The 27,733-nt window shown below is 36.0% G+C and overlaps 1 protein-coding gene across 2 annotated transcripts in view; it reads left to right on the top strand.

The window, feature by feature from the left end:
- Positions 1-27,733, top strand: part of DCDC1 (doublecortin domain containing 1) — a 424,949-nt gene that overhangs the window by 265,781 nt on the left and 131,435 nt on the right. For both annotated transcript variants that reach the window (XM_061201531.1, XM_061201532.1), the window contains exons 17-19: positions 6,584-6,644; positions 25,023-25,154; positions 25,556-25,713. In XM_061201531.1, the coding sequence (XP_061057514.1) occupies positions 6,584-6,644; positions 25,023-25,154; positions 25,556-25,713 (351 nt within the window). The remainder of the gene's footprint in view (positions 1-6,583; positions 6,645-25,022; positions 25,155-25,555; positions 25,714-27,733) is intronic.

The raw sequence follows: 27,733 nt of genomic DNA, 5'->3' as shown, positions 1-27,733 counted from the left end.
AAGACCTAAATAGATGCAGGGATATACTGTGTTCATGGACTGAAAGACTACATAGTTATGATGTCCATTCTCCTCAAATTGATCTATAGATTTAATGCAGTCTCAATAAAAAGCCCAGCATGTTCTTTTATAAAAGCTATCAAGCTGATTTTAAAATCCATATAGAAATGCAAAGGACCTAAAATAGGCAAAACAATTTTGAAAAAGAAGAAAAAAATGACCTGACCTCGACTTATTATAAAATGATAGCTGTGAAAAATGGTGTGCTCTTGGCACCAAAGTAGACAATTAGATCAATAGAACAGAATAGATCATCCAGAACTAGATCCACACATATATGGTCAATCGATTTTTGATGAAATTGCAAGAGAAATTCAGTGGAGAAAGGATTTTTTTTTGACAAACAGTGATGGAACAATTGGGTATACATATGCAAAAAAACCCTTTGATCTGTATGTCATACGATAAACAGTAATTAACTCAAAATAGATTATAGGTTTAAAATGTAAAACCTAAAACTGAATATTTTAGACGAAAACATAGGAGAAAATATTTATGTCTTGTATTAGTCAGACTTTCTTAGATATAACATCAAAAGCATGATCCACAAAAATATAAATTGATAAATTGGACTTCATTAAAATTAAGACTTTCTGCTCTTTGAAAGACATTGTTAAGAGAATGACAAGACAAGCTACACACAAGGAGAAATATTTTCAAATAATATATATTTGAAAAATACACACAACTCAAGAAAACATGGGCAGATAAATGATTTGGACAAATACTGTAACAAGGTAAATATATGGTTGGCATATGAAAAGATGCTAATCATTAGGGGAATGCAAAATACACCTAAAATGCAGTACCACTACATATGTAATAGAAGGTCCAGTGTTTAAAATGCTGACCATACTGAGTGCTGGTGAAGATGTGGAATAACTGTAATTCTCATAATTGGTACATGGTTTCTACATTGTTGGTAGAAATATAAATGGTTCAGTAACTTTGGAAAACAATTGATACTTTCCTAAAATATACACGTATAGGTGTGTATATATGTAATATACATATATATATACAGGTGTGTGTGTATATATATATATATATATACACACACACACATATATATATACAGGTATTTACATGTCTGTACCTTATTGCCCGACCACTCTGAGAAATTTATTCAAGGGATATGAAAGCATGTGTCCTTATGAAGACTTGTACATGGGTGTTTATAGCAGCTTTATTTCTAAAGCCAAAAGTAAAAACTGGAAACAACCAAAATGTCCATCGTAGGTGAATAGATAAATTATGGTGTATCATATAAAAAATATTACTTAGCAATAAAAAGGAGCTAACTCTTGATTCACACGACAATGTGGGTGAATCTCAAAATAATTATATTAAGGGAAAGGAACAAAACCCGTAAAGCATATATATTGTTTGATTCCATTTATATAAAACTTTAGAAAGTGCTAACTAATCTAGGAAGAAGAATCCACGTTTGCCTGGAGATAGGAAGGTGGGGAGGGACAGGAGGACGTGATTACAAAGGGTCACACGGAAACTTTGGGGGTGATTTTTGGGGTGTGATGGATATGGATGTACGTTCATTATCTTGATTGTTGTGATGCCTTAACATGTGTAGACATGTTTCAAAACTTAGCAAATTTTACACTTTAAATATGTGCCTGTCAATTGTATATTTTATAATATTGTCAGTTACTTCTCAATAAAGTTGTTTTTAGAAAGTACAAAAAAATAAAAAACCTGAGGAAAAAAACAAACAAAAATCAAAATGATGGGTAAGGAATAACTAAGTGGTTATTTTAGAGGGAAATGGTGAGGGAAGACTACTCAGTGTGGTCAGTAGTCTAGGTAAAAATGGCAGGTGTTTGGAAAGGTTACATGTAGCTTGATGAACATGTTCTTCATGCCCAGGGTTCTCCCTGGGCTCACTGGATACTGAAGCTAGTGCTGTTCTGGTGATAGGTCCCTGAGGTTACTTCCTAGTCTGGCCAGGATTGTCATGGAATTGGGTGGGACTGAAGCCACAAACTCAATGTCTTTGTTGCCTGTAGAGAAGAGAGCTTGGGAAAGGAAAAAGATGATAAAAAAACAAAACAAAACTGTAGTAAGTTTAACTTGAAAAATCTCTATTTACAAGAAAAGATTTGGTTTAATTTAGAAAGGAAAGAAAGAAGAGAGCAAGGAGGAGAAGGAGGAAGCTAAGATGGGCAGGAAAAAAGGAGGATCCCTACCTACGCAAATGAGGACTATTTGCCTTTGTATTGATGCAACTTGCCTTTATCTGAGAAACAAAATCTAAGGGCCAGGATTTTTAGAGCTCACTCACCTCTGGGTGTATACTTTTGAATATGTTTATCTTTTCCAGAGCATCTGAAGTGCCTGTGTGGTTTATTTTTTTTTTTAAATACAACCATATTTCATTATATAACAATAAATATCCTCGTGTGAGAGCAACTTTTAGAGACAAAATTTTTTCCTGTTCTCCCAAGTAGTATAATGTGATTTTAACAAAAGCTATGAATTAAGACATTGCCTTTTATATGCTAAAAATAATAGAACTAGCACTTAAAGTAGCAACCTGACAACTCACAAAGAATATTGTAAACATATCATGCCTCATTAGTTCAGTTATGTCTCATTTGGTGTCACTCATCTTATCCTTATTCAATATAGCAAGTGCTTGCACATATTTGTCTTTCTAATATTTTTTCTGTGATGTGTATCTGACCATGAGTGAATGAAAGACAAATCAATGTCATTATCAATTGATCTCAAAATCATAAAAATTATAAAACTCATAAACCTCAAAATCAAAGATGCTTCTTTCTAAAAGATATTTGGGACATCAATTAGATAAACCAATTGAATCAAACATTTTTTTAGGCCATCATTTAATCTTGATTTTGCTTCATTTATAAAGAATGTGGATTGTAGGATCTAGCCTTTAGTGTTAAATTCATAAACTATTGGTAATTGAAGCAATACACACACACACACATCCATCTACACACAGAGTTTTGATTATAGAGAGTAAAAACTAGGGACCCGTAGACTTTGTTTGATCTGCACATTATTATAATATTTTTAATTAGTTATGAGCTTATAGAAATAGGGAGATTTCACACACAAAAATTACATACTACTGGCCTTTCTTGAAAAAATCAGAATGTGCAACACTGAACTTTCGCCAAAAATACAGGAACAGATTCCGCCTTTGGATGGAACACATACCCTCCAGTTTGCTATGTTCTCCACCATTCCTAGTAGCAGCCCTCACGTTAGCTCTAGCCTGCTTCATTTATCTCTATTACCTGTCTGGTAATCTTGGTTGTCTTCCTTATTTCAATGTTAATCTTTCAGTTATGGGTTTTTGAATTTACTTTTTTTCCCACTTAGGTCTTACTGGAAATTAAATGATAACTGTCCAACATTAATCTAGACTAGGCTAAACAAACACTGCTTTAAGGACACCATTAAATACAGCCAACAAGAGTAGCTGTGTAATGCTAGATGCCAAGATGGAAAGACAGGCAAGTAAACTGATAGCACATCACCAGGTAATCAGAGATTGAAAATCATCTCCTTTTTCAATTTTTAAAGTTTAGGAGGCTAAGAGTTGGATTAGAGTGACAGACTCTAGCAAGTACATAATGTAGAAAGAACTGTTTACCATGCCTTGGACTTTTAAGTAATATTCAGACATATAGCTAACACAATTAGAAATGTCAACATCAAATAGAAAATTGTCCATGTGTAATTTCACAATGTGTGGATTGATTAATGAAATTTCTTTTCTCTACTCTTACCCTGTTAATAATCATGGAGGGGAAATCCTTTTCAACTTTCTCTATAGATCCTACTTTTGGTCCAGGTGGCATTGGAAGACACCAGAGCCATATGAAGCTGCCTGGGAAAATAGATTTGTAATTGTGAAGCATGACGATGGTCTTCCTTACAGTTAACTGGGAAACAATAAGCATTAGCCTATGAAATTTCCCCCAAACTGAACTGTGGGGATGGGCTGCCTTCTTGCTCATACCATCTGATAAATGGAATATTTCAAAGGAAAAAAATATGTGTACACACACACACATGTTTTATAGATTTCTGATAGGAATACTATAATGTACATGCATGCTCAGTGGGGTTATATGAGCAAACTTCCCAGGCAGTTTCCTCACCTGTAAAATGAGAGTGACCAAATAGTTTTGGAAGTCATATGCTTTCAGAGAAGGAAGGACTCCAAAGAACATCTACTCCAAAGCCCTCTTTAATACTATAGTAGTAGTTTTGGTATTGGTGGTGGTGGTTGTGATTATGATGATGATGATGATAATGACAATATCATTATTATTATAAGAAATTCCACGGCCACTACAGACTAAGTGGCCTATGAAAGGTCACATATCTAGTTAATGTCAGATCCAGGACCAGAACTTAGGCCTCTCAACCTTAGTTCAGCACATGCCGTGATCTTTATGACTTTGATTCTTGCATAGAATACTGCTTCTTTTTCCCTCCTCTCATTATTGATATGTTATGGATTTTTAAAAAACTTTTGTTTTTGTTTCTTTATAAAAAATCTTTTCAGTTTGGCACTTGCTGACCAAGAAGAAGAAATTCTATGACATCATTCTCTAATTCAGTCCCATATGAGCAATGTTGCATATTAAATCTAAATTTGATTTCTTTATATAGAAAATGTCTTGAAAAATAAACAGATGCACTTTGTTTGTAGGAATTTTATTTTTTAAAGAAGTTATTATACACTAGAATGATATATTTCTCATCCTGCACCACAATTGAGATTTGTTTTTTATAGCTTCAGTAAAATTAAAAGGTGACATTATGGATATATATAGACTCCTGATTGGGAAAATTACTAGTAAGCTCAAAGGGCTTATAGATAATATAAAACTACATGTTGTTGGTAAAATTTCTTAGGAAAATATATGCTTGAACAGAATTTAAGCTGTGCTAAAATTTAAGAAATGCTAGGATATATGTATTTCTTTCAGTATTATTGATTTTCTTAACCAAGGTATAATTTATGTTCTTTAGCTGTCTCTAAGAAGATCTTTTAAATCCCCTAAACTGTCATATATTAAATTCAAAACATTTTTCATGATGGCCTTATTATTAATTTTTAGAGTGATAACATTTTGACATCTTATTCACATTTCTCTTAATTGAAGTATGGCTGATTTACAATATTGTGTTAGTTTCAAGTGAACAGCATATTGATTCGGTTTTTTTTGCAGATCACATTTCTATTATTCAAAGATATCTTTATCTCCTATCATATACTTGGCACTGTGCTCAGCTCTAAGGGTACATGTGATCTCTGCCCTCACACTGTTGCCAATCTGGTAGACATCTCTCCTGTTGTATTAATCTTTGAGAAAAGGTGCTGCAAATGCAGAAAATCAAAACTGAAACCGACATAATTTATGTTTGTCTAATCATTTTATCCTCAAGCTAACACTATAATCTAATTAAAAGACAAAATTCAGAATTTTACAGATTTTGACCATTAGCATCACTATATTATGAATTGCAGATGTCTTACATAGACCACAAACATCCAAATTCCCCAGAATTCTTATGATTGGAATCACTTGCAATACCTGCTAATGTAGATTTCTGGGGGTCCAGACCTTCAGAATCAAAATCCTACAGGAGAGGGGCCTGGAGACCATTATTATTAAGCACCCATCCCAACATGCCCAAGAGTTTTTCACGTTTTCTTATATAACCTGGGTGTAGGTGAAAGGCTAATGTGCACTGAACCACTTTTGGACTGCTACCTTTGCGTGTTCTGCCCAGATCATACAGCCCCTTGCTTTAGAATAGAGCATTACCTGACACCTCTTATTCTCAACCACTCATGCTTCTGTCAAATCTCAGAGGCAGTAGGAAAAGTCTTATTTAACATCCCATTACACTTAATTTAATTCATTTGTCCTCTCTTTGTAAGGTTTCTAAATATTAATGAATACGTGATTAGTTAATTTAGTCATGATTAGCTTCATCACATTTTAGTTTTGCTTTCTTACTCAGACTTAGCTCAGAAAATCTGATATTCCTTAATAAAATTTCCTGGCTGTTTCAGAAACAGGTGCCTGAGGTTCCTAATTTTCCATGGTGTCTTTTCCCATCCCATCCTCTTAAACCTTATATTTAATTAAGCCCCCTTCTTTCTGTCTCACAGAGGATCATTTTTGGGGATGGAAATTTCTAGAATATTCTTATGGATCCTATTTATTCTCTAAAACTCTTAATCACTGTTGCCATTGGTTATACACATACACCCGTGCATGCGCGTGCACACTCACACACCCCACAGCACTTTGGGTACCAAAGAAATTAGTTGTCTTAGGAAAGGCTTTAGCTGCTGAGGTAGCAGTGATGGTAGTAGAATGGTAGAATCCTTAGAGTGTGTGCGATCTTCCTGCCAGGCTGTGTGGAAAATGATACTTCTACTCGAAACCTACAAAACGTTTCGGTGTAGAGAAGAGTCGTCAATCTCTAAATTACATTTTCATTACAGACATAAAGGAGATGATTCTCAGAAGTGGGTGTTTGGAACTGACGGTTGCATTTATTCTAAGGTAAGGACTATAAGCAGAGCTTTATTCCTAATTTTTTCTTTTTTCAGATTCTTATAAAATGCACTGTCTATTGTTGAGATCAAGAAATGCTTTTTCTGAACAAATGATTTCACTCTGTTCCCAGAAATGTAGAATTTAACTCGGTTTAACTCAGCACTTTCCTCTGAGGTTTTGCTTGACTTTAAAACAAGTTTTCCAAAGCCAAATATAGTTTTCTCTAATTCATTGCTATGATACAACCTAGCATTTTCGGGCATCCGTTTCCTTTCTTCTATTTTTAAAATAAATTTATTATTTTAAAAAATTGAGCTATAATTGACATGTAACATTGTGTATGTTTAAGGTGTACAGCATGCTGCTTTGTTACATATATATTGCAATACGGTTACCCCATAGCATTAGCTAACACCTCTATCATGTCACATAATTATCGTTTCTTTTTTGTGGACTATAATCACTCTGTTGTGTATTAGATCTCCAGAACTTATTTATCTACTAGTTGCAAGTTTGTGCCCTTAAACAACATCTCCCTAATTCCTCCACCACCCCACCCCAGCCCCTGGTAACCACCATTCTTCTCTCTGTTTCTTCAAGTTCAGCTTTTTCAGATTCCACATATGATATTATATAGTATTTGTCTTTCTCTGTCTGACTTAATCTCACTCAGCATAATGCCCTCAAGGTTCATCCATATTGTCATAAATGGCAAAATTTCCCTCTTTCTCATGGCTTAATAATATTCCGTTGAGAGTGTGTGTGTGTGTGTATCACATTTTTTTCTGGTAGGCCATAAATGGTATCTTATTTTATTTATTTTCTTTCCAGTTTTATTGAGATATAGTTGACATACAGCACTGTATAAGTTTAAGGTGTACAGCATACTGATTTGACTTACATACATCATGAAATGATGACCACAATGAGTTTAGTAAACATCCATCCTCTCATGTACACACAAAATAAAAGAAAAAAAATTTTCCTTCTGATGAGAAATTTTGGGATCCCCACTCTTAACAAGTTTCATATATAACAAACAGTAGTGTTAATTATATTTGTCATATTGTGCATTTAATCCCTAGTACTTATTTATCTTATAACTGAAAGTTTGTACCTTTTGACCACGTCCCCCTCTCCCTACTCCCCACTTCTGGTAACTGCAAATCTAATCTGTTTTTCTATGAATTTGTTTGTTTGTTTGTTTGTTTTAGAAGTATAATTGACTACAACCCTATGTTAGTTCCTGATGCACAACATAGTGATTTGATATTTCTATACATTACAAAATGATCACCACGATAAGTCTACTTACCATCTGTCACCATACAAAAATATTATTATTGACTGTATTCTTCACACTGTACATTTCATACCTGTGACTCATTTATTTTGTAACTGGAAGTTTGTACCTTTTAGTCTCCCTTGCCTGAGGAGACATATCCAAAAAATATTGCTAAGACTGATGTCAAAGAATGTACTGCCTGTGTTATTTTCTTTATTCCTTCATCCATTGATGGACACCTAGGTTGCTTTCATATCTTGGCTATTGTGAGTGATGTTGCAATAAACATGGGAGTGTAGATATCTTTTCGATATCAACATCAGCTTTCTTATTTATTAAAATGAAGAGATTGGCACTTTGGAAAACTGTCAATATCTACTAAAGTTGAGCATGTTTATGCAGCCCAGCAATTCCCCTATTAGTTTAATGCTAGACAGAAATACTTAACATATCTTAAGGAAAAATATATCTACCAAAATGTTAACAGCACTAATTGTAGTGCCTCAGTGTGGAAATTACTGAAACGCTTATCAGCAGAATGGATAAATAAATTGTGGTATATATATTCAATGAAATACTATATAACAGAGATGGAAAACTTCTGTAAAGGGCCAGATATTAAATATTTGGAGCTTTGTGAGTGATATAATCTCTGTCCCAACTTCTTAACCCTGCCTTTGTAGCATGAAAGCAGCCATAGAAAATGTGTGGCTGTGTTTCAATAAACCTTTATTTACAGAAACAAATGGTTGGTCATATTTGCCTCATGGGCCACAGTTTTCTGACCCTGGAGGATAGCAATGCCTATGGACAAATTACAATTACATATAACAATATATATGAGTCTCGCAAATATAATGCTGAACAAAAGAAACCAGGAGAATACACAATGCATGACTGCAGTTGTTTAAATTTTAATGCCAGGCAAGCAACAAAAATATCGTGTTAGAAGTCAGGAGAGTGGATATAGCTGAAGGAAGTTAGAGAGTGAAAGGGGCCATGAGGAGCACTTAGGTGTGTTTTTCCCTTTCTTGACCTGGGTGGTTAGTTAAACAGGTATTCACTATGTGCAAATGGGTTGAATGTACACTTATGATTTTTGTATTCTTCTGTATGTGTATTGTCTTTGTAATTACTATGTTATACACCTGAAGCTAATGTAATATTGTAAGTCAACTATACTTCAATTTAAAAAGTTTGCTTTAATAAAATGAGATTGTCCTTGAGTTCTCAAGATTTCCTTCCTGTTCTGTGATTCGAAGTCTAAATGGAATATTAATCATCAAGATTTAAGAGAGGCAGGGGAGGAGCTTCAAGATGGCGGAAGAGTAAGACGTGGAGATCACCTTCCTCCCCACAGATACATCAGAAATACATCTACATGTGGAACAGCTCCTACAGAGCACCTACTGAATGCTGGCAGAAGACCTCAGACTTCCCAAAAGGCAAGAAACTCCCCACGTACCTGGGTAGGGCAAAAGAAAAAAGAAAAAACAGAGACAGAAGAATAGGGATGGGACCTGCACCAGTGGGAGGGAGCTGTGAAGGAGGAAAGGTTTCCACACACTAGGAAGCCCCTTCGCGGGAGGAGACTGCGGGTGGTGGAGGGGGAAAGCTTTGGAGCCACGGAGGAGAGCGCAGCCACAGGGGTGCGGAGGGCTAAGCGGAGAGATTCCCGCACGGAGGATCGGTGCCGACCAGCACTCACCAGCCTGAGAGGCTTGTCTGCTCGCCCGCCGGGGCGGGCGGGGGCTGGGAGCTGAGGCTCGGGCTTCAGAGGTCGGATCGCAGGGAGAGGACTGGGGTTGGTGGCGTGAACACAGCCTGAAGGGGGCTAGTGCGCCACAGCTAGCCGTGGCGGGGGGTCGGGGGAGTCCGGGAAAAAGTCTGGAGCTGCCGAAGAGGCAAGAGACTTTTTCTTGCCTCTTTGTTTCCTGGTGCGCGAGGAGAGGGGATTAAGAGCGCTGCTTAAAAGAGCTCCAGAGACGGGCGCGAGCCGCGGCTATCAGCGTGGACCCCAGAGACGGGCATGAGACGCTAAGGCTGCTGCTGCCACCACCAAGAGCCTGTGTGCAAGCACAGGTCACTATCCACACCTGCCCTCCCGGGAGCCTGTGCAGCCCGCCACTGCCAGGGTCCCGTGATCCAGGGACAACTTCCCCAGGAGAACACACGGCTGCCTCAGGCTGGTGCAACGTCATGCTGGCCTCTGCTGCCGCAGGCTCGCCCCGCATCCGTACCCCACCCTCCCCCCTAGCCTGAGTGAGCCAGAGCCCCCGAATCAGCTGGTCCTTTAACCCCGTCCTGTCTGGGCGGGAACAGACGCCCTCAGGCGACCTACACGCAGAGGCGGGTCCAAATCCAAAGCTGAACCCCGGGAGCTGTGCGAACAAAGAAGAGAAAGGGAAATCTCTCCCAGCAGCCTCAGGAGCAGCAGATTAAATCTCCACAATCAGCTTGATGTACCCTGCATCTGTGGAATACCTGAATAGACAACGATCATCCGAAATTGAGGCGGTGGACTTTGGGAGCAAAGATATATATATATTTTTTCCCTTTTTCTCTTTTTGTGAGTGTGTATGTGTATGCTTCTGTGTGTGATTTTGTCTGTATAGCTTTGCTTTTACCATTTGTCCTAGGCTTCTGTCTGTCTGTTGTTTTTTTAATATAGTTTTTAGCACTTGCTATCATTGGTGGATTTGTTTTTTGGTACGGTTGCTCTCTTCTTTCTTTCTTTTTTTAATTACTTTAAATTTTTAATAATTATTTTTTATTATTTATTTTAATAAATTTATTTTATTTTTTCCTTTCTTTCTTTCTTTTTTTCTCCCTTTTATTCTGAGCCGTGTGGATGACAGTGCTCCGGCCAGGCATCAGGCCTGTGCTTCTGAGGTGGGAGAGCTGAGTTTAGGACATTGCTCCACTAGAGACCTCCCAGCTCCACATAATATCAAAAGGTGAAAATCTCCCAGAGATCTCCATCTCAATGCCAAGACCCAACTCCACTCAACGACCAGCAAGCTACAGTGCTGGGCACCCTATGCCAAACAAATAGCAAGACAGGAACACAACCCCACCCATTAGCAGAGAGGCCGCCTAAAATCATAATAAGTTCACAGACACCCCAAAACACACCACCAGACGCAGACCTGCCCACCAGAAAGACAAGATCCAGCCTCATCCACCAGAACACAAGCACTAGTCCCCTCCACCAGGAAGCCTACACAGCCCACTGAACCAACCTAAGCCACTGGGGGCAGACACCAAAAACAACGGGAACTACAAACCTGCAGCCTGCGAAAAGGAGACCCCCAAACACAGTAAGGTAAGCAAAATGAGAAGACAGAGAAACACACAGCAGATGAAGGAGCAAGGTAAAAACCCACCAGACCAAACAAATGAAGAGGAAATAGGCAGTCTACCTGAAAAAGAATTCAGAATAATGATAGTAAAGGTGATCCAAAATCTCTGAAATAGAATGGAGAAATTACAAGAAACATTTAACAAGGACCTGGAAGAACTAAAGAGCAAACAAACTATGATGAACAACACAATAAATGAAATTAAATATTCTCTGGAAGGAATCAATAGCAGAATAACTGAGGCAGAAGAACAGATAACTGACCTGGAAGAAAAAATAGTGGAAATAACTACTGCAGAGAAGAATAAAGAAAAAAGAATGAAAAGAATTGAGGACAGTCTCAGAGACCTCTGGGACAACATTAAATGAACCAACATTCGAATTATAGGGGTCCCAGAAGAAGAAGAGAAAAAGAAAGGGACGGAGAAAATATTTGAAGAGATTATAGTTGAAAACTTCCCTAACATGGGAAAGGAAATAGTTAATCAAGTCCAGGAAGCACAGAGAGTCCCATACAGGATAAATCCAAGGAGAAACATGCCAAGACACATATTAATCAAACTATCAAAAATTAAATACAAAGAAAGCATATTAAAAGCAGCAAGGGAAAAACAATGAATAACATACAAGGGAATCCCCATAAAGTTAACAGCTGATCTTTCAGCAGAAACTCTGCAAGCCAGAAGGGAGTGGCAGGACATATTTAAAGTGATGAAAGGGAAAAACCTACAAACAAGTTTACTCTACCCAGCAAGGATCTCATTCAGATTCAACGGAGAAATTAAAACCTTTACAGACAAGCAAAAGCTAAGAGAATTCAGCAGCACCAAACCAGCTTTACAACAAATGCTAAAGGAACTTCTCTAGGCAGGAAACACAAGAGAAGGAAAAAACCTACAAAAACAAACCCAAAACAATTAAGAAAATGGTAATAGGAACATGCATATTGATAATTACTTTAAATGTAAATGGATTAAATGCTCCAACCAAAAGACATTGACTGGCTGAATGGATACAAAAACAAGATCCGTATATATGCTGTCTACAAGAGACCCACTTCAGACCTAGGGACACATACAGACTGAAAGTGAGGGGATGGAAAAAGATATTCCATGAAAATGGAAATCAGAAGAAAGCTGGAGTAGCAATACTCGTATCAGAGAAAATAGACTTTAAAACAAAGACTATTACAAGAGACAAAGAAGGATACTACATAATGATCATGGGATCAATCCAAGAAGAAGATACAACAATTGTAAATATTTATGCACCCAACATAGGAGCACCTCAATACATAACGCAAATGCTAACAGCCATAAAAGGGGAAATTGACAGTAACACAATCATACTGGGGGACTTAAACACCGCACTTTCACCAATGGACAGGTCATCCAAATTGAAAATAAATAAGGAAACACAAGCTTTAAATGATACATTAAACAAGATGGACTTAATTGATATTTATAGGACATTCCATCCAAAAACAGCAGAATACACTTTCTTCTCAAGTGCTCATGGAACATTCTCCAGGATAGATCATATCTTGAGTCACAAATGAAGCCTTGGTAAATTTAAGAAAATTGAAATCATATCAAGTATCTTTTCTGACCACAATGCTATGAGACTAGATATCAATCACAGGGAAAAAAAAACTATAAAAAATACAAACACATGGAGGCTAAACAATACACTACTAAATAACCAAGAGATCACTGAAGAAATCAAAGAGGAAGTTAAAAAATACCTAGAAACAAATGACAATGAAAACACGATGACTCAAAACCTAATCTTCCCTGAGAGGGAAGATTATAGCAATACAATCCTACCTTAAGAAACAAGAAACATCTCAAATAAACAACCTAACCTTACACCTGAAGCAATTACAGAAAGAACAAAAAAACCCCAAAGTTAGCAGAAGGAAAGAAATCATAAAGATCAGATCAGAAATAAATGAAAAAGAAATGAAGGAAACAATAGCAAAGATCAATAAAACTAAAAGCTAGTTCTTTGAGAAGATAAATAAAATTGATAAACCATTAGCCACACTCATCAAGAAAAAAAGGGAAAAGACACAACTCAATAGAATTAGAAATGAAAAAAGAGAAGTAACAACTGACACTGCAGAAATACAAAGGATCAAGAGAGATTACTACAAGCAACTATATGCCAATAAAATGGACAACCTGGAATAAACAGACAAATTCTTAGAAAAGCACAACTTTCCGAGACTGAACCAGGAAGAAATAGAAAATATAAACAGACCAATCACAAGCACTGAAATTGAAACTGTGATTAGAAATCTTCCAACAAACAAAAGCCCAGGACCAGATGGCTTCACAGGGGAATTCTATCAAACATTTAGAGAAGAGCTAACACCTATCCTTCTCAAACTCTTCCAAAATATAGCAGAGAGAGGAACACTCCCAAACTCCTTCTACGAGGCCACCATCACCCTGATACCAAAACCAGACAAAGATGTCATAGGGAAAGAAAACTACAGGCCAATATCACTGACGAACATAGATGCAAAAATCCTCAACAAAATACTAACAAACAGAATCCAACAGCACATTAAAAGGATCATACACCATGATCAAGTGGGGTTTATCCCAGGAATGCAAGGATTCTTCAATATATGGAAATCAATGTGATATACCATATTAACATATTGAAGAATAAAAACCATATGATCATCTCAATAGATGCAGAAAAAGCTTTCAACAAAATTCAACACCCATTTATGATAAAAGCCCTCCAGAAAGTAGGCATAGAGGGAACTTTCCTCAACATAATAAAGGCCATATATGACAGACCCACAGCCAACATTGTCCTCAATGGTGAAAAACTGAAACCATTTCCACTAAGATCAGGAAAAAGACAAGCTTGCCCACTGTCACCACTATTATTCAAAATAGTTTTGGAAGTTTAAGCCACAGCAATCAGAGAAGAAAAATAAATAAAAGGAATCCAAATCGGAAAAGAAGAAGTAAAGCTGTCACTGTTTGCAGATGATATGATATTATACATACAGAATCCTAAAGATGCTACCAGAAAACTACTAGAGCTAATCAATGAATTTGGTAAAGTGACAGGATACAAAATTAAAGCACAGAAATCTCTTGCATTCCTATACACTAATGATGAAAAATCTGAAAGTGAAATTAAGGAAACACTCCCATTTGCCATTGCAAGAAAAAGAATAAAATTCCTAGGAATAAACCTACCTAAGGATACAAAAGACCTGTATGCAGAAAACTATAAGACACTGATGAAAAATTAAAGATGATACAAACAGATGGAGAGATATACCATGTTCTTGGACTGGAAGAATCAACATTGTGAAAATGACTATACTACCCAAAGCAATCTACAGATTCAGTGCAATCCCTATCAAACTACCAATGGCATTTTTCACAGAACTAGAACAAAAAATTTCACAATTTGTATGGAAACACAAAAGACCCCGAATAGCCAAAGCAATCTTGAGGAAGAAAAATGGAGCTGGAGGAATCAGGCTCCCTGACTTCAGACTATACTACAAAGCTACAGTAATCAAGACAGTATGGTACTGGCACAAAAACAGAAGTATAGATCAATGGAACAGGATAGAAAGCCCAGAGATAAACCCACGCACATATGGTCACCTTGTTTTTGAGAAAGGAGGCAAGAATATACAATGGAGAAAAGACAGCCTCTTCAGTGTGCTGGGAAAACTGGACAGCTACATATAAAAGAATGAAATTAGAACACTCCCTATCACCATACACAAAAATAAACTCAAAATGGATTAAAGGCCGAAATGTAAGGCCAGACACTATCAAACTCTTAGAGGAAAACATAGGCAGAACACTCTATGACATAAATCACAGCAAGATCCTTTTTGGCCCACCTCCTAGAGAAATGGAAATAAAAACAAAAATAAACAAATGGGACCTAATGAAACTTAAAAGCTTTGCACAGCAAAGGAAACCATAAATAAGATGAAAAGACAACCCTCAGAATGGGAGAAAATACTTGCAAATAAAGCAACTGACAAAGGATTAATCTCCAAAATATACAAGCAGCTTGTACAGCTCAATATCAAAAAAAACAAACAACCCAATCCAAAAATGGGCAGAAGACCTAAATAGACATTTCTCCAAAGAAGATATACATATTGCTAACAAACACATGAAAGAATCCTCAACATCATTAATCATTAGAGAAATGCAAATCAAAACTACAATGAGATACCATCTCACACCGGTCAGAATGGCCATCATCAAAAAAATCTACAAACAATAAATGCTGGAGAGGGTGTGGAGAAAAGGGAACCCTCTTGCACTGTTGGTGGGAATGTAAATTGATACAGCCACTATGGAGAACAGTATGGAGGTTCCTTAAAAAACTAAAAATAGAACTACCATACTACCCAGCAATCCCATTACTGGGCATATACCCTGAGAAAACCATAATTCAAAAAGAGTCATGTACCACAATGTTCATTGCAGCTCTATTTACAATAGTCAGGACATGGAAGCAATCTAGGTGTCCATTGACAGATGAATCGATAAAGAAGATTTGGCACATATATACAATGGAATATTACTCAGCCATAAAAAGAAATGAAATTGAGTTATTTGTAGTGAGGTAGATGGACCTAGAGTCTGTCAGACAGAGTGAAGTAAGTCAGAAGGAGAAAAACAAATACCGTATGCTAAGACATATATATGGAATCTAAAAAAAAAAAAAAAAGTCATGAAGAACCTAGGGGCAGGATGGGAATAAAGACACAGACCTACTAGAGAATGGATTTGAGGACACAGGGAGGGGGATGGGTAAGCTGGAACAAAGTGAGAGAGTGGCATGGACATATATACACTACCAAATGTAAAACCGATAGCTAGTGGGAAGCAACCACATAGCACAGGAAGATCAGCTCGGTGCTTTGTGACCACCTAGAGGGGTGGGATAGGGAGTGTGGGAGGGAGGGAGATGTAAGAGGGAAGAGATATGGGGGTATATGTATATGTATAGCTGATTCACTTTGTTATAAAGCAGAAACTAACACACCATTGTAAAGCAACTATACTCCAATAAAGATGTTAAAAAATAAATTAATTAATTAATTGTCTTTAAAAAAAGTTAATAATGTGCAATAGTAATGTTTTATTTAAGTACTTGTATGATAACCTGAGTGCACAAGTTATTTCAACAATAATTGTGTTTGGCCAAGGTGGAGTCACTCTTTGTAAGGCTGTTTTAATATGTGTACATTTGTGCCTAAATTGCATTGAATTAAAAGTAACTGATATTAAAAAAAAAAAAATTTGAGAGGCAAAAATTAGACTAATCTCATGGTATCTGTTAGTGTTTGCCTCAGAATCCCACCATGAAGATTTCAGAAATGCTAAGTTACTCAGTTGAATCAAACTGAAAATACATGGTGTATTAATTTTGCAGGGCTGCTATAAAAAGCACCATAAACCGGCTGGCTTAAAACAAGAGGAATTTTTTCTCTCACAGTTCTGGAGGCCAGAAGTCTGAAATCAAGGTGTTCCCCAGTGCTGTGTTCCATCCAGATCCTCTATGGGAAGATCCTTCCTTGCCTCTTCCACCTTCTGGTACCCAGACACTCCTTGATTTGTGGCAGCATAACTCCAGTCTCTGCCTCCATCTCCACATGGCTACCTCCCTCCATGTCTGAGTCCTCACATGGCATTGTCCTCTGTGTGTGTCCGGGTTCAAATTTCTCCGTTCTAATAAGGACACCAATCATATTGCATTAGAGCTCATCCTAATGACCTAATATTAATTTGATTACATCTACAGAGACCTTATTTCCAAATAAGGTCACATTTACAGTACCAAGGGTTAGGACTTCAAGGTACTTTTTGCAGGGGACATCATTCAACCTGTAACACATAGCATGGTAGTTATCAATTTATTCCCTCACAGTGCCAGATCCACCATTCATTGCCTGGCACCTGCCTTGGGCAGCTTCACAGCAGAGTACTGCCAGTGGGCACCTTCTTGCGAATGGTTTCTTTGAACATATTCCTTGTGAGTGGCTTTTTAGTGAAGTGTTGTCAACTAGGCACCTCCCTGTGGATGGCTTCCCCTGGTGCTCCAAAGGCACATTAACAGTGACTCCTACTGGTGCACTCCCTCGGGGACTTCTTCAACATCCAGTGAGCCACAGCTCTGCCCTCAATGTGGTCTGGATCTCAGCGTTGGGTCAGGCCTCTTCTTTGGGCATTCTGTCTCAGGCCTAGGAGTACTGGGCTCCCTATATCTGCTATTCATATATTCTTTAGTGTTTTGTTTAACTCTTACTAACCAGTTTCCTGTCACTATAATCGTCTGCTACTAATCATTTATATTAAACTTTCCTGTTCAAAATACTACATGGTTTCTATCTCCTTATTAGACCCTGACTAATAAACATGGTACCTTTATTTCTGTAGTGTTCTAGAAGTTGAGCTGTTATTCCATGGCAACCCTCATCATTTTAACAGTTTCGAGCGTTTTATACAATTTAAGTTTAAAAATGATCATAACAGCATTTCCCTGAGTAGTTAAAATCCCAACCCCATTCACTAACTCGATCAGGACTATGCACTTTCAGCTCTGTTCCTAAGCAGACATTCTGACCTAGTCATCAAATGTCAAAGCATTTTAATAATTACCTTTAACTTCATTCTGAGATTCATCCCAGCTTTCCCCTTCTCTCATTTCTGACCCCACTACATTACCCACTCAGAGTGAGGTTCTAGGTTGTTGGAGAGGGAACTTGTACATCTTGGTAAAAATTTTAAAAAAAAAGTAGAATTTTGAGACTGTTTCAAAATATCCCTGCAGCTCCTTGGCCTGTACCTGCACATGAGGACTTCGTTCTGAGACATACCTAAATAGAGCTGACTCCTATTGCCCAAGAACGTAATTATGTCTTATATAAGTATTGCCCTTCCCACCAACAGACATAGAAGAGCAGGACCAAGGTTTAAGTGTATTCTTTTCTCTCTCAAAATTCAGGTACCTAAACATCCACTTCTACTCTGCTGTCCTTTTTACCTCTCCTTTTCTTGCAACTTACAATTTTCTAATTCTTCACAACACTTCTATTGTGAGCTAACAAATAATGTATACTTTTGTGTTTCAAACACAAATTATTTTTGAGACTTTTGATTCTAAAATTTTTAATGTTCTGTTCACAAACACGATTGCTGATTTTTTAAAGTTACAGTTCTTCTAGATTCAAAGAGCAAAACTATTAATGAGGCATTTCATTCTTTTAGAGGTTTAGAAATTTTGATTAGATCTAAATTTAGTCATCCAAAACTATATCCATCTAGTTAAAGCTAAAATGGAGTATAATTTGATAATTATTTGCTGCTGGATCATAAATGGAGCTCATTCCATTCATTAAAAAAAGACAGAATTACTGTGTTAGGATATTAATAACTAATCTTGGCTCCACCACTTATTTGCTGTGTGGCCTTAGGCAAGTCATTTAACCTTTCCAAGCTTCACATTATTTGTCTGCAAAATATAGGTATAATACTAGTATTTCAAGTATTAGGCACAGATTCTGGCCTATCGATAGACACTGGCATATCAATTCTGGCTAAACGATCATTTGTAACTATTAATGATAATAATAATGAACAAATTTAAATACAATATTGCATTTTGTTATATTGTATTTACTTGGATACTATTTTTCTTTTGTTTTATTTTTAAAGTTAACCATTTCTCTATTCATTTGCAAAAAACAAAGTTAGATTACTTTTTTAATACAATTCACCAGTTTCAGCTAAATTAAAGATTTAAACTTAAACATGGAACCATAAAAATAACTAGAAGAAACCATGAATTAAAGCATCTAACCCAGAGTAGTGGTGAGTAGACATCTTTATGTGCATGCAAACAAGGATAGAATCCATAAAGGAAAAGACTAATGGCTTTGAGTACATAAAAAATTTAAAACCTTTTAAATCTAAAATAGCATTAGCAAAAGTGAATAGGAAAATATGACAAACAGGGAAAAATCTTTGCAATATAAATGCCAGAGAATGGGATAATACATTTAATATATAATAAGCCTGATATAGCAATAGAAAAGGATAAACACGTCAATAGAAAAATGAGCAAAAGACATGAAAAGGAAATACATGACAGAAGAAAAATTAAAAGAGCCAAACCAAATTAAAAAGTTCAGCTTCACTAGGAATTAAATAAATGTAAGCAATGGATAGTATTTTCTCCCTATTAATTATGTGGAGATATAAAACTAGGAATATCCAATGTTGATGAAGATGTGAGAAAACAAACATACTCATTCCTTTCTTTGTATTTGTTTTTTTGGGGTTTTTTTTGTATTTTATTGGTGTTAGTTATCTACTGCTGTGTAACAAATTACCTGCAAACATAGTAACTTAAAACAACAAACATTTATTATCTCACAGTTTCTGTGGTGGAATCTGGGAGTGGTTTAGTTGGGTAGTTCTAACTCAGAGTCTCTCATGAGGCTGCAGTCAAGGTGTCAATGGAGGCTACAGTTATCTGAGGCTTGACTAGGCTGGAAAATCTTCTAAGCACACTTACGTTGTCCAGAGGCTTCAGTTCCTTGGCACATGGCTTCTCTGTAGTGCTGTTTACAACATCAGCTAGTGATCCAAGAGAGCAAGAGAGGAAGAGAACGAAATGGAAGCTGTACTTTTTCTCATAACCTAATGTCAGAAGTAACCTAATACCACTTCTGCCATCTTCTTTGGTCACATAGGCCTATCCTGGTATAATGTGGGAGGGGACTACACAAGGGTATGAATACCAGGAGGCAAGGAACAGTGAGGGCAATCTAGGAGACTGGTACAATATTTCTAAGGGTCAGTTTGGCAATATTTATCAAAATCTGTAAAAAATACTTCTTTTGACTCAGAAATTCCACTTACAGCAACTTAACCCAAGGAATCAGTCAGTGGTGTATACTGTAGTGTATCTTTCAGGATGTTCATTAGAGCATTGTTTATAATAGTGAAAATTGAAAACAGGTTAAGTAACCAACAATGAGACTGTATAAATATATTATGGTATGTCTTTATTATGGATAATATATTGGCATTACAAATAATGGAGAATAATTTATGATAGAGGAAAATGGTAATGTTGTGATTTGAGAAAAATCAGGTAAGAAAACAATATTATTTATTTATTTATATTGTATCAAATATGAGTGTGTGTGTGGAAAACAAAACTGCAAGTTTATACATAGGACAGGTGGTAGGAGAATGGATAATTATTTTCTTTGAGTTTTTCTATATTTTCTGTTTTCCATAAAAAGCATTTATAATGAGGAAAAAAAAAGAAACACTTTAAAAAACTATGCCTGATCATGTGCTGACCAAGAGGAGATAGCATTTAAAACATTCCAGGTGTAAAGAAGATGTGGTACATATATACAATGGAATATTACTCAGCCATAAAAAAGAATGAAAATAATGCCATTTGCAGCAACATGGATGGACCTAGAGACTACCATACTAAGTTAAGTAAGTCAGACAGAGAAAGACAGATATCATATGATGCTGCTTATATGTGAAATCTAAAAATGGTACAAATGAACTTACTTACAAAACAGAAATAGAGTCACAGATGTAGAAAACAAACTTATGGTTACCAGGGGAGGGAGGGGATGGATAAATTGGGAGATTGGGATTGACATATACACGCTACTCTATATAAAATAGATAACTAATAAGGGCCTACTGTATAGCACCGGGAACTCTACTCAATACTCTGTAATGACCTATAAGGGAAAAGAATCTAAATAAGAGTGGATATATGTATATGTATAACTGATTTACTTTGCTGTACAGCAGAAACTAACACAACATTGTAAATCAACTATACTCCAATAAAAATTTAAAAATAAATAAATAAAGCATTCCAGGTGACAGTCTGCTGACCCACCGCTATATTTCCAATGAGGACATAAATATTCCTGTGGAGCCCCAAGTTAGGTCAAATTTGTGGCCTTTCTTATGTACATGGAGGGAATATCTTGGGGGTGATAAAGATGATTCCCCAACCCTATTAGCTTGAAAAAAATCTCATAAATGAATGGGATCCTTTTTAGCAGCTAGAGACTTGCCATTGTATCCTGAGGGTGAATTTTGGTCACTGTGAAATTCTGAGCCAGTTCTTATGCAGTCTTCAATAGGACACTTCTCCCTCAAGGAAGTGGAACTTACAATCCTAAAGCTGATAAATAGCACAGCTGGAATTTGAAACAAGAATAGGACTGTAGGATGTTAATCAATATGTACTGGGGTACTATTTAAAGTTTTTGAAGTGGGAATGATGTAATCAAAGATGTATTTTATTACAATTTATCTTGAGGTGGTAAAAAGTGGATTAGAATGAGAAGAATGCCATGAAGCCCAAAGGGCTGATGGACTTGGAAAATAATGAGGGTTAATACATTAAAGGTCAAGTTAGGGTGATGTGCAGATGCACTGGAAGGGAGGAAAAGTCAAAAGATTAGGCTGTTGACTTCCTAGAAGACAAGATTAGAATTCCAGATTTTGGAGGAGGGAGTTGTTTATACTGGTGGTCTGATGATTGAACTAGTAGGTGCCTGGTTAGAGAGCAAGATAACCTGGTCTTGGAGTAGAGAATAATAAAGAACCATGGTATCAAAATGTTTGAATAGCCATCACCTAGGGTTTAGAATGATTCCAAAGGGAAAATGCTAGAACAACTCATAAATGTCTCCAAATGCATCGTGTTACTTGTGTATGTCTGCCACCTTTGCTAGACTGTCAACTCTAGGAAGCAAAGCCCATGAGTGTTTTTTTTTTTTTCTTTTTTGGTCTCTACTTCTGCTATGTCTGTCAGGATGTTAGACGCATCGTGGCTCTACCTTTTGGGCCCTTCTTTATCCATCTCATTGGATATATATTAAATTTCCCCATGTTCTAGGTACACATTCTTTCCAGTAAGAGGGCAATACACCTCAAAAGTAAACTTATGTAAAATGTCTTTACCTCTATTAGAGGATGTGAAACATGAAACTACTGTCACAATATAAGGGGTTGGAATATATTCAATATTATATCCTACTACTCATGTTCCCTCTCATATTGAAAATACTGTGATCTTTGTTGCTGAATTTTGGCTTTGATACTTTACTATAGGACCAATGTAAAATAATCTGTTTCCCTTTGCCCATCATATTCACTTCAGCTGAATTGTCTTGGATATTTCTAAGACAATAAGAACTGACACAAGAGAAAATAATATAATGAAATAGATGTGACAGGCTTCAAGGTAAAATAAGAATCCTTATTTTTTTAGATAAAACTTCTTTTTGTAATGTTTTAGGGATAGCTTAGTGATTCAAAAATCTCTTTCCAAGATTATCTGACTAGTATATTCAGTGAAGACACTATTTTAAATTGGGCCTTTTTAAAAAGTATTTTTTAATAAAAGAATAAATGCACATATAGAAATTAATATTTGAAAAAATATACTAATTAGAAGTAAAGTCTCTTTCTCTCAAACTTTAATCCTATTTCTCAGAGTTATTCACTAATAGTAGGTTTTTGAGTATATTCTCAGAAATTATACATATATTTCTATGTATAGTAGGGTTTCTGCTTAAATAAGTAGTATATGTTAGTTATGAAAAAACCCTCCAATAATTCAGAACTGAATAAGCAAAAGTACCTCTTTAACCTATTCCTCAAAGATTATCATTAATTGTTTCTGATTAATTATATATATTATATGTAATCATATATATTAAATCTAATTATGTATGTATATGTATATGTGTATAAGTAAATTATATATATTATATGTAAAACTTTGTGACCTATCTGTTCCATTCAATAACATGTTGTGGCCATCTCTCCATATTGACATCCACATCTACTTTATCTCTTAAAGTTTCCCTGATGATACACATTTAGACAAGTAAGAACCATGCTGAAATGAACAATGTATGTATGTGTATATTTGTTAAGTCAAAGGGAATGCATATTAAAATTCTGTTAGTCATTTATTGATTAATTCAACAAAAATTTCTATTTACTGTGCTTTTAATTTGTATTTTTTACCTTTCTTCCTGACTTTTTTCTGAATCCCCTCCCTCTTTTTTTCCTCTACTTGTTCATAAGGTATACTGTGTATTTCTATTTTTTTATTGAATCTCTTACATTAAAAAATAGCTTTATTGAAATGTAATTAACATACTATACAATTCACCTATTTGAAGTGTGCCGTTCAATATTTTTCAGTATATTAACAGGGTTTTGCATCCATTACCACAACCTAATTTTAGAACATTCATCTTTAGTTGTACATTTTCTAACAAAGTTTAAAGTTATTTAATATCTCTTTTTCTAGAATAATATAAGGACCTTAGTACTCTTTAATTATCCACTGGACACCTCCCCATATTTTTTGTTAAAACTTTAGTTCCACACTTTAAAAAAGAAGTTTATATAATACTTGAGGCAGCATATCTAGGATTAACTAGGAAACAAGCTGGAGGGGCAAGTTGCTTTAACCTCCCTGTGTTTTTGTTTCCTCGTCTTTAAAATGGGAACAATAGTCATACCTATTTCAAAGGGCTGTTGTAAGGATTAAAATGTAAATATGTTGTTATGTGGGAAATTACTTTGATGCAATGGTAAACTCCAAGTATGCTCCTAGATAGGCTATCCTTGAGTTCATGGAACAGAAAGGTGCACAGACCAAATTAAAATATTCCGATCACGATTTATTAAATCAATTTAAAACACAAAATAAAATGTATGGGAAGAGAGATGGGTTAGGTTAACATGCTTAAAGTGCAATGGGTTGAATGGCCACATTACCTGAATGTCTGCAGTATCGGCATATCCTTTCTGTGTTGCATCACCTTTCCCTGCTGCTGATGTGGTTACAAGGACCAGAGTGGAAATTTGAGCAAGAGGGTCTAACAGATGAAATGTGTGTGAAGCAATGATGCATACTTGCTCCAGGACAGAGCTGGTTGCAAGTACACTTGGCCAAAGCTGTGCTCCCCAGGTAGCCTATGGGCAGCTGTGGATTTTATCCAGCAGAGGATCCAAAATGAGAGTCAGCAATGGGTGGCCAGTTAAAGATCTCATGATTATTGTGTCTCATGTGCTTAATTTATATGTAGTGTATCATAAATATTTGTTGTTTTGCTTGTTATTTGGTAAGTCATGACTATTTTGTCTTTCTACCCCTTTCTATCTATGTTCATAGACATATGCTCTAATAGCTTTCTGTCTGATACTTCTCAGGTTACTAACTTACTTATCTATGCTTAATGCAGCTAATGAATCTCATTCATCCTATTTGTTTTCTTGTCTTCTGTGGCAGAATTGAATATTCCCAAAAAATAGAGCAACTGCACGTTACATGTACATAATGTGTTTACAATCATACCTTTTATGTGGAAATAACTCAATAAATGTTAGACATTGTTATCAGTATATAAGATGGCTTGAATATTTAGCAACCTAGTTAAACTTGAGCAGATCAAACAACAAATTAGAAATCTTCCTATGAAAGTTATTTGGCTTGATTTTGATCTGAAATTGACAATAAAGTACAAAGCTCATTAGCCAGACCTTTTTCCTATTAATCTAATTTATCCTCCCATCATTCCAGTTGTATAGATTTTTTGCTGTTGCTTGTAAGGCTGGTACTACTTTCAATTTTTTTTTTTCCTTTCCTACAGGCTTATCCTCAGTTTGTTCTGACCTACCTAGAGGAGCTAAATGCACAAGATGTGACCCAGACTAAGTATCACCTTCACCATGGTGCCTGGACCACAGCTCATCAAGAACATGGCAGCAGCTTAGCAGAAGAGGTCAGTGTAGTGAGCCAGAGGCAAGACAGAAATAGATCTCTACGATGTATTTTGAAAAGAGAAAAAATGTTTGGGTTGTTTTCAGGAGGCAAAAACGAATTCACAAATCAGGGTTATTGATATTTAATACACGTTATATGAACATCTATTTGCACATTTATATTTATATAAACATCTATATGTATATTTATATAAACATTATTTTATTAAATAGATGGTGACACACTAGCTTTTCTTAGGACTGCCTCCTTTTGTTCTGGCCACATACCAATGGTTTATGTGCTGGATGAAGAAGGCTGAAGGAACCATAAAAAGTGCAATGTTAAATTTTTGGCATATATAGTTTAGATATTTCCACTCAATGAAAATTAGCTACATTATTCGTATATTTCATTTATTAGGTTCTGCAAAAAAGTGCCAGTATCCCTGGTCTGAAGCAGCTGCCAGAGCCTTCAGAGACCCACTTAATGCCAGAAGGTTCTCTTGGGGAGACAGGGGAGCTGACAGTGGCACTGGTGAAGAAACTGGAAGAGAAACATCCTAAGGCTTCTGCTCAGAGGTAGGGCACTGACAGAATGGAGCTTTATTGCTCAATGACATTCGATGTTTTCCTTCAGTTTCACGTAAGATTGATTTCTTGAAGATTATTGAAATATCTCAAAAGCCCTTTGGCTTTCAAGCACAGTAGTTTTCGGGTCACATTTGATGAAGAGAGGTGACATTTATGTGTATTTCATTAAAGATTGATGTACAGTATTGTTTATAAGTATACTTAGGAAGGGTTGCTATCTTGGGATCTCACTAAAATATTCTGGAATAACATAATTAGGGTAAGGTAGTACTGAGCATATATCTAATTGTGAGAATACCAAAAGGTCTTAAAGAAGGGCACACTCATAGACAATCCTTTCTATGTTCCACGAGGAGAATATTATGTTTAGACCTGGGGATACGTGCACAGTAGATGGTCTTAAGTAGTGATAATTTAACAAATTGACATAGTTACATTACTGGAATAAAACTAACATCAATGATGTTGCTAACCAACTGAAGATCATCCTTGGTTGGAAAATGGAAATTATTTCTCTGATCCTCTTTATTTAACTGGAAAACTAAAGTTTATTCTTATTATTTTGTTGGGCTTGGTGTTGTAAATCACACAGTGACTTTATAAACTGTAATTTTAATATACAATTGTTTGAAATTAATTATTGATTGACGTACTCTTAAAGGAGTAATACAGTTCTTATGATACTCAGTAAAGTTCAAGATAATTTCTAAGTTTAAATATCCTAATGGTACATAAAAATGTCAATTGCATGAAAAAAGAAAAAAAAGCTCTAAATTTCTTTTTTAAGAAGTTTTTTTCATCTTTTTTGAGATATAGGTGATATATAACATTGTGTAAGTTTAAAGTGTGCAATATAACTTTTTATTTCAATTAAAAACTATCTTATATTCTTAAATTACATATTCCTGCTTCAGGTTTTGATAGGAGGGGAATATTTTTTCCCTAATAACAAAAGTGACTCTTCAATTTATTGTCTCTCTAAATTATTTATCCCTTAAATCCTTCGATTTTGTTGTTTTGAGTAAGATAGGGCAGAAACAAAACAACAAATTTAGTATCTTACTGTATTATAGTATGGGGGTGTCCTGGACCTGTATGAAAACCAGAGTTCCAATCTTCCACCCCCCAGTACTTGTTTTTCAGTCGTACTTAAGGTTCTCAACTCTCTGATGCTCCACAACACAATCACAAGGCCACAGCTATGCAGCCAGGCCAGGTCACTAGACTATAAGTCCCTTGGGAGCAGTCTTTGAAGTTTTCATGTAAAATACTGGGGTAGCTGAGGAACTCAAATACGGTTTCATGAGGTCGTTGTTGACCTATCTCTCTAGGCTCACTCGGCAGCCATTTGTACACTATCCTTCTTGAGAGAATGCTGGGGGCTTGTCATTTTCCAGGGTTCTGTTCAAGGAGGCACAGTTTCCTCCTGCTCTCAAATTTCTGAAATCTATATGGGGCTTTTGTGTTTGTCGCATGCTGGCGCTGGTGGGTCACTGTGCAGGAACCCCAGTGATAATTCATCTACATCCCTATGACTTGCCCAGACTGGAATTTTTTTAATTTTAATTTTTATTTATTTATCTATTTTTTTGAGGGTTGAGGGCTTTGGGTAGTTTAGAGATTTTTCTAATGTATTGTGTTGTTATCTTCCCTGAAGCAGTGTAATCTGATGATGGAACTTTGGAGAAAAGAATATAGTATTAGGAAATGTGAGGCAAAAAAACCCCAAAACAAACAAAGCTGTTAATGTCAGTTAACATACCACAATACTGTTTGAGTTGTTAGAATTAAATGTCATTAAATTTCAGGAATGTAGTAAGCACTCAATAGGTAGAGTTGTGAAAATGTTCTGAAAACAAGTAGGGGTAGAAAAGAGTTTTTAATGGGGGTTGTATTGATTTGTGATTTTTAGTCTATAGAAATTGATTGGTAAATATATTTTGGATTTTATTTAATAAGAAATTTCCCAGGGCCCTTTTCTTAGTGAGGGTTCCTCAGGGTTTGCGTC

This window comes from Eubalaena glacialis, chromosome 10 (assembly GCF_028564815.1).
Source record: "Eubalaena glacialis isolate mEubGla1 chromosome 10, mEubGla1.1.hap2.+ XY, whole genome shotgun sequence".
NCBI classification, from domain to species: Eukaryota; Metazoa; Chordata; class Mammalia; order Artiodactyla; family Balaenidae; genus Eubalaena; species Eubalaena glacialis.
This window is presented reverse-complemented; position numbering and strand designations above follow the sequence as displayed.